The sequence below is a fragment of the Dreissena polymorpha genome, chromosome 9 (assembly GCF_020536995.1).
Source record: "Dreissena polymorpha isolate Duluth1 chromosome 9, UMN_Dpol_1.0, whole genome shotgun sequence".
Taxonomy (NCBI): Eukaryota; Metazoa; Mollusca; class Bivalvia; order Myida; family Dreissenidae; genus Dreissena; species Dreissena polymorpha.
In genome coordinates, this window is record NC_068363.1 from 11,330,147 (window position 1) to 11,339,407 (window position 9,261).

The window sequence follows — 9,261 nt, forward strand, 5'->3', positions numbered from 1 at the left end:
TAGATATGGTTAATCATCTATATACATATGACTGGTAAATTAAAGCAAAAAAATGCAATAAAGAACTTGTAATTCGAAATTCACTCACTGTTTTTAAAATAGTGCCCGGCGAGTATGCTCACACACTGGTGTAACCACATTCCGTCTTCTTCTACTCTCAGATATCGGCTGTTCCAGAGCTTGTTTTCACTGTAAATTCCACCGGATTCACCTCGGATGAAGACAACCAGATTACCGTACGAGGATTTCCGAACAAGGTAGTTGAATTCCACCTTCATATATTGGGAATGTAACGGTTGGAACAGCGGCGTGCTCAGTCTTGACCGGTCTCCTTCCATGCCATAAGGACTCATGTAGTACATGGAAAAGCCTGAAGATAGGATTTGACCATGTAAAATAAGCTTAAGTATTAAGTTTTATTTAGCTTCTAAACTACATGTATATGCCTTTGTTTTCAAATATTTACAAGTAATATGGCTTTCTTATGTGATTTCAATTATTTGGGCAATATTAAAATGATAAAACGCTTTAGACATTTTACAAACACTGCACTCTTACTAAAATACTAAGTCTTTTATTGCAGGCATGCGACCATATTGCTTTTACAACGCTTCATGTATGCATCAACATCCTCAAAAATGAAAAACAAACTGGGGGTATATATTGGATCTTTGTACTGTCAATATTTTATGATCACTCTTCTTTCTTATGACAAAGTAATGGCTTGAATAATATTTTTTTTCATCAGAATATAGCGATGCATACCCACTTTGGATGCTTATTAAAACACTTTATATCATCATAAATTATAAAGTTTGACCTAATTTTCCCGAAAGGAAAACAATTAAGATAACAATAAAGATGCGTTATAAGTAATACTCGCATTAAAATTAATAACACTCGTTAGTAAGTATCATGTGTAAACCAACTGCATTGCTTTTTTGAATCACAAAATGTTAGGTCAAAGAATCACACTTAACCCACGATTTGTAATATCATTAAAGTAGCCTATTTAAACAGTCTAATGGTATGTTATAATTATTTTGCAAACAAACCAGAGCTAGTAGTTGGATCATAGACACCTCCATTTCCCGAGAACAACCTCGCCCATGTCACGTTGCCCTTAACAGCGGTTACGTTGTATCCACACATGTCATTGTTGAACGTGCAATTGACGCCCCAAACGCTTGGTGAAGACTGACAACTTCCAACTTAAGTTATAAAAGATAATGCATCGGGTCATCTCAGTATACAAAAGGTAAATACTAGATTTTAATTCACGATTGATGAGGGAAATGGCACCGCTTTTCCAGTCGCCATTGAATGAGAAGACAACACTGTACATCTTGGGATGATATGTATCATGTATAAGCAAATGGAATGCAAACAATTAATAATTGTGGACTACTTAAAAGTGTCTTATACAAAATATAAAATAATATTGTAGAATATTGCGAAATATCATACTTTTGGTTTAACAACTACACCGAAACAAGATTCATACCACATCTTATAAACTGGTCCTCGGAATGAGAGCAGTCGTGTCTACCCCATCCTGGATGGTCACAATCCCAAAGATTAGCTTCAAAGCCTGTACAGTTCAAGTTGTCTAGCCAGATTTGACTTGGGTAAGTGTTTGAGGAATTGAAGTAGAACCACGACAAAGCAGCTCCGCTAGAAGGGAAAACGTCCATTTGCAAGCGACCAATGGACAAAAAAATAAAATGCATAGTTTCATATCACGGTGTACCAGCAAGATCTATGACGATAAAAAAAGTCAAGTCAAGTAGACAGCAGCGTGTAGGAAAGATTTTAGCAGAAGCGTCGAAAGTTAAGGCAAATACAATAAACTCGATTAATTTAACAAAGAAGCAACACAAAAAAGAAATGTAATTGCAAGAACACTCAGATAAACAAGCCGAGCATTGTGCATTTTTTCATTTTGAAACAGCACATCGGTTATTTTTCACATAAAAAGTTTGATTTTATTTTTATTCTTTTTGATGAACAACTATATAGGGTCATTTAGGGAAGTTGTTAAAAGGCCATTTTGATATTTTGGTGAATGATCATCTGGGCCAAGGAGTGGTGAAAATAGGATTTGGTGGCTACTTGTGGTTTCCACTTACCTAAATCCCAGAGATCTACAAGCAACACCAGCAGCAGTTGCATCAAAGAAGTCATCACAAACTGTGCCCCATGTACCGTTGTAAAGAACCTCAATTCTGCCTTCAAAGCACGTGTTGCCTTCAGCAAGACGTATCCGATTGCCTACAACTAATAATCAAAATATATAAAACTAGAACTGTTACTGTCGTGTCTGAAATATGCCGCTTTGTAAGATGGATTTACGGTTTGAAGCATAATAATAATAAAAGCTTGTAAACATCTGAAAATATTGAACAAACATTATGGCTCTTGATCATCTTCCACTCTTTGCGATCTATCTAACTAAGAAAGGTGAACATTTTATAGTTGATAAAAGACCAGTAAAAAATACAAAAATAAATAAAAGAAGAGTAATTAACCTGAAATTAAGGAAGTAATAGTTAATATCCTTTGCTACAATGCGCATCCCTTTACTGAAATGTTCATTCTTACGTAGTTATATGTTGTTAGCTATATATATATATATATATATATATATATATACATATATATATATATATATATACATATATATAATATATTAACAAAGAGCAACGACTTTAAAAATATGACTGGATGATTTATGGATCATGTACACGGCACTTCTCTCAATGAGATCTTTCAACATATGGAATTGCATGTTTGGTATTGTTTTAGAGTTTCAAGTTATTCTCAGAGAAAATGTTATTATAAACCATCAAAAGACATTTTTACTTTTCACATAAACAAACAAGAGGTATGACAATTTTTCAACGGACTGATGAAATATCATGAATGCAACAATTGAAGACAAATATAACAAAAGACAATAACACTAAAAACAAAAAGTAAAATTTATAACGCTTGAAAATCGCACTCCAGCCAACACCCCCAATAAGAACAGAACAGAACAGAAATTTTATTACGACTTGTACATAGTACATCGTCAGTCAAAACCATGTCATAATAAACATATCGAAGGATCATGTGAAAAGAAAGAGATTATACAGTTGTAAAAGTTGTACATACTACCTAAAATAATACATGACAGTGATGGGTAAACACAAAACAATTAATACAGGAAACACTCGAATATTTTCAAAGTGTGTGTGCAACAGAGCGGCAAACAGCTTTTAACATTTATGGGAAATAAACATACATCAACAAATGCTATGTGTATAATAATGATTAAATTATAATAGAAAGTAATAGCTCACGAACTTTGTATGGAACAAATTTGGCGCAAAATTTAACATTCAGACAGTAAAAGGCAATCGGTTATCTTACATATATTATACACAAATATATTAAATAAGTGAGTACATTAGATATGTTACATAACATAACTACAATAACACAGTTTCGTATCCAGTATGAATACAAGTAAATGTACACTTCTTGCGTAAATATAATTACACAAACCATTAAAATAAACAAATAAACAAAATCAAACATAATAAAACCAGCGGAACATAAAATTCAGCTGGTGGTATTCGTATCATGTATATTTTATTATATACATACAATTATACAAAACAAATAGACAAGCACAAAATCAAAACCGTGTACCATTACAATTCAGTTGGAAGTATTCGTATTTTGAACAACATTCAATATAGACTTCCTAATTAAAACAGCTTCTTTCACAAAAACAGCTTAACAACTTCTTCTTTAGAACATGTTTTTATTAGGCTTAGCAATTTATATACTGATGGTCGCTTGAAATAATAAGTTTTTATGTATTTTCTTCTGATATCGTAATAACAAGGGCATATTAACATAAAATGGTATTCGTCTTCAATATCACGTGAGTTACAAAATGTACAAAATATATCTTCCCTAGCTATGCGATTATTACTAAACCTACCCGTTTGAATTCACAATGGATGACTTGAAATTCTTAACCCACAGAAGTAAAATCTGAGACTTTTAGGTTGGACATCTAAATATTTTTCATATTCAAACGATATTTTAAACTCTGTGTACAAAAATAAAACTGGACTTTCAAGTGTGCGCAACCAATCTTGTTTAAAAAAATCTATGACAATGCATTTAAATTCACCGAGAGATGTCTTTTTGTTAACAAACTGGTGATTTTCAAACACGTATGCAACTCCATAATTATTGAGGAGACTTTTTACATTGGTTACCCAATTTCTCTTTCCACTAGTACAGTCTTTACGAGCTTCATTAAAAACAACACTTTATATAATATTATCAGTGTCTTTAATTTTAAACCAATACTTAATTATTCTGATGTATCTGTGGATATAGAGTGGATATCTGCCAAGCTCACCATAAACTGCAGCAGAACACGTATTGCTTCTTACTGTTAATAATCTTTTACAAATTTTAAGATGGATTCTTTCTAGTTCTTTTGATTTCGTATATCCTAAACTTCACAAGAATAGTTAAGTATTGGTGTTACAAATGCATCAAATAGTTGACACAAAGTTTTGGGCGAGAGATCAAAGTCGTTACATTTGCAGAAAAGAACATTTAAAGCTTTTAAGGCCTTTCCATTGACATATTCAATGTTTTAACAAAAGTTCCTTGTGTAATTAAAAACAGTACCTAAATAGTTAAAATCATTTACAACTTCGATTGGTTGGCTATTATAGGTCCATTTTTCATTTGCTAATAACGTCCGCGTTTTCGGAAAACCATTATTTTAGTTTTTGTGATATTTACAGTTAGACCCCATGTGCAACAATATGAAAACAAAAGATTTAAATGCCTTTGAGTTTCCTCAGGGGTTTTACCTATAATAGCCATATCATCAGCAAATAACAACAAAATCACAATAATATCATCAATACTTAAGCCTGCGTTAATGTCATACTGCAAATAAAGCTCTAAATCTTCAACAAATAATGAAAACAAAAGGGGTGACATCACCTTCCCTTGCCGTAAACCAAACGCGTAGTTGAAATATTCAGAATAAGAAGAACAAACCTTCACACAAGATTTTACTTTTTGATACATGTCTTTAACAATTTTAAGTACTTTACCATCAATACCTGTTTTGTACATTTTTAGCCAAGGTGTATTTCTATAAATAGAATCAAACAATTTCATCATGTCAACGTAAATTACATTGAGCCTCGTATTTTCATTAAGATATTTTTGAACAAGAGAATGTAACATAAAAATTTGGTCTACTGTTGAACGCCCTTTGCGAAATCCGAATTGAGCATCCGAAACACTGTTATTGTCCGTACACAATTTCTCAATTCGTTTATTTAGTACAGTAGTGAATAGCTTGGACAAACAACTTATAAGCGTAATACCACGAGAATTGTTTACCTCGGTTTTATCACCTTTTTTATGTAGTGGTATTATTAAACCTTCCATCCAGCTTTCTGGGTAGTACCCTGAATTTAAAATCTCGTTAAAAATATCACATAAATGGCAAGCAAGGATATCAATACATTCCATGAAATACTCGTTTAATAACTGGTCATTGCCTGGAGCTTTATTTCGACGCTTGAGCGATTTAACTGCAGTGTGAATTTCACTGACGGTAATAGGCTGGTCAAGTTCATTATTATAACCAATTAAATTATTAAAATCGTGATGTGTACAAAAATATTCTGCTTCTTCATTATAACAGTTAGATAGATCATTACTTAAATTGGAAAAGTGTTCTTTGAATGTATTAATAGAGATGCCAGTATGATCGGGTTTCGGTTGACTTTTAAAATATTTCCAAAATTCTTTAGGTTTATATTTTTTAGACGCTCAATTTCTTTCATTTTTGCCCTTTAACTGGTATTTTTATGTTTCATTATTATTTTTTTATAAGCGGAATTACGTTCCATTAACAATATTCTATTTGAGTTATTTTGTTCAACATTGAAAAGTCGTAATGCTTGTAAATATAATTCTCGCGCAGATTTACATTCATCGTGAATCAATCCGCGTTTTTTAAAACACTTTTCTTTGAGAAAAAAGGCTTATTATTAACAAAATAGCATTTGGAAAATAATGGATTTGCCACAAATCTGATAATTTCAGAAAAATCTTCGACCAATTTATTAATAAAATCCCTACATAAAGGATCAATACTTTGGACAATATTATTGAAACGCGGTAAACAACCAATAATGCCGGATCGGAAGCGTTCTGTGTTTTCATCGTTCCACTTGGGTTTAGTTTCGTACTCAGAGCTCCAGATAAGGATTTAGTCTAAAGGGTATTTTACCCCCTGAAATTATTGTTGAAGTGTATTTTACTCCTTTGTTTCAGCCATAAAGGGTATTTCGGAATTTTGAGGTGTATTTTCCATTTCCATAGAAAACTGACATAGTACATGGCGTGTTTAATCTAGAATTATTATTATTTGTTAATTAATAAATGCAAACAGAATAAATTATCAATGATGATATGAACAGACTTTCTTTAAAGTATTCAACTTACATGTGTTGTATCTCTGTCTTGATTGGGTCTTTCTTGCATATAGTATTCATCTAGTACACCACGAACGCCATTTCGCAATTAAACTAAGTTATGACACTGCTTGTGCAATGAAAAATAAAATCACACTATATGTGGTCTATGCAAGTTAACAATAAACTTCTTCAACAATGAGATCGCTTAAAATTATTAAAAAAATTCTAGAAGCATCATACGATTTATGGCATATTGAAATATACAATTACTTTCTGCAGGAGCCGCTGTTCGATTGAAACGTCCCTTTTTTGAACCTAGAACACAATGGGCCGCCATTTTTATTTCACGGTTCTTTTGATTGACTTACTTTTGATTCAAAGTTTAACTTACACTAAACCCTTAACAGGATTATTTGTTTAACCGGTTACGTACTTTAATCGATCAAAAATGCGTACCGAGATTTGTATTGCGTAATGTTACGCCGATTTTTAAAGCGTTTATTTTTATTTTTCAATGCGTAAATACGCAGATACGCATCTTATCTGGAGCTCTGTTCGTACTGTGACGTAACGTTCTGAACAGGTTTTAAGATGTATCAGCTGTATATCAAGTTGATGTCTATTATCAATTTCAAGTACTGCTCCGGAAAAAATATTCCGCACGGTAAGATTGCCAACCTGACTAAATTATCCCCCCTTATAGCTTTGTTGTAAGCATGCATAAACTAAAATGATAAACAACCAAGTAAGATAAATAAAGCAGAATTAAGACAACATAGCACGAGCTTTTTATACGTATACAATTAATGAGTAGATTGTATATCAAACTATTTCATCCAATTAATCCAAGTAAACGATATGTTTTGCTAGATTAAAAATACTTCGTTCCTTTCTGATACATTGTTAAATCTCTCTTTGAATGTGTTTAAGAATAGTGTTTTTCAAACATTCATTCAATTATGATACTTGTATTTATTTAATTTTCACGAAGTTCAAGAAGTAAAATATAACTATAATAAACCAACGAGAGTGAGATAAATAAAGCAGAATTACGACAACATATTATTGGGTGCATCTATTTGTATACCATGATATTATTAAATTAAAAGGTTTTTTCACAAATTAACATTTTGTGTTTTATTATTATCATTATGTAATATAGAATGTTATCATTATCATTATTAAATATTCAAAAAATCAAAAAAATGAAAAATTATTATGACTATTTATTTTAAAGATTTTTTTTTACATTTAACTCATAATTTTTAATGATTGTCCACATTTGTCTAATTAAAAATAAAATGTATTTATCAGGGTTTTAATATTAAATTGATTTATTTTGAGTTTGCTTGCATTTAAAGTACTAACTACGTCATTGAAATGCTCTTGAGTCAGTTTCCTGGGCCCAGAACCAGTACTTGGGTGCCTCTGATAGAGTTCTAGAAAACGCTCCCACGGTGGAGATTGCACCTGTGATATCCAGGTCATAAGAAGGACACCATGTTCATAACACATCAGCGACCTTTGAATATTTTAGTATAATACTGTTTAAGAATAACATAATAAACTAAATATGCACTTCAACATACAAAGTGTATCAAGTGTATTTATGAAGATGAAACATACACTTTCACACATTAAGGAGTATTAATGCTGGAAAAATACAGAACAAATACATTTTTCTGTTAAAAGTGTGTCCTGTCTGCATGTCCAAATGTATTTAATGAGTTTTAAATGCAGAAAATACAATGCCAATACTGTTACATGTAATTTGCATTAAATGCTCTTTTTCTTGTAACAAATAACTTACGTGATAGAAAATCATCCTGTCATAATGTTTATTAACAATAATACCTTTTTATATAAATTTTCTTTTGAAATGGGACTCTTTTGACATTTGCACCAACATTATGAGCTCATATGCTTTTTCATTACACTACATGTATATCATTTGAATGAATCATGTGTTCTGCTAGGAAAAAAATCTGCCACTACTGTAGTGTTGTATGCAAATTAACCGTACAATTCAATTGAAGGATCAAGAGATGAAAAGCAACCTGCTGCACCCTAGTTTTCACTAGTTCCACGCCCGCTTCCGCTTTTCCATTTGCATTGGGGTGGTTGGGAGAGGTTATGTGATGCTTTTTTCTTCCAGTCTTCTTTAAAAACCATTAACTCTTCGGATGCGTATTGTGGGCCGCCATCACTTGCTACAACACAAGCAATTACAAATCGACTGAACTGTTTCTTAAGTTTCACTATTACGGCCTTTGAACTTGTCGTACTTAACTGGTCAACCTCAACATAGTTATTTGAAACGTCAATTGTTAGAAAATATGTTCCTCCTTCAATCGTGAAAAGATCTGTCCCTATTCGTCCCAATGCCCGAGACCATCATGATGTCATCTCATTGGCTCTTTTTGGTTGCGAGGCTTCTTACTTTCACATAACTCACATGACTGTGCCATTTTTTGTATATCCGCGTTCATCCCCAACCGAAACATCGTTTCTCTGGCTCTCTTCGTTATGCTTTCGTAACCCATATGGGCCTTATGTAATCACTTTAGCATGTCACTCCTCATTCACTTCAGGATGACCATTGCCTCTCCTTTCATAACTATTTTCCAGTTAACACTCAAAGTGTCTCGTATTGCATGTTATTTGATCATATTTGGTTCCAGTTGGTCTTTATCTTGCTGATCGCTCTGTATCAGCATCATTGACTATTGTAGACCTGAATCTG

The 9,261-nt window shown here is 32.4% G+C and overlaps 1 protein-coding gene across 1 annotated transcript in view; it reads right to left on the bottom strand.

Moving 5' to 3' along the window:
* Positions 1 to 8,986, bottom strand: part of LOC127844785 (uncharacterized) — a 73,362-nt gene extending 64,376 nt beyond the window's left edge. The window contains exons 1-5 of the mRNA XM_052375245.1: positions 8,974 to 8,986; positions 2,130 to 2,277; positions 1,505 to 1,674; positions 1,056 to 1,211; positions 89 to 370 (exon numbers count right to left, since the gene is read on the bottom strand). Coding sequence (XP_052231205.1) covers positions 89 to 370; positions 1,056 to 1,211; positions 1,505 to 1,674; positions 2,130 to 2,277; positions 8,974 to 8,986 — 769 coding nt within the window. The remainder of the gene's footprint in view (positions 1 to 88; positions 371 to 1,055; positions 1,212 to 1,504; positions 1,675 to 2,129; positions 2,278 to 8,973) is intronic.
* Between the last annotated feature and the right edge of the window lie 275 nt (positions 8,987 to 9,261).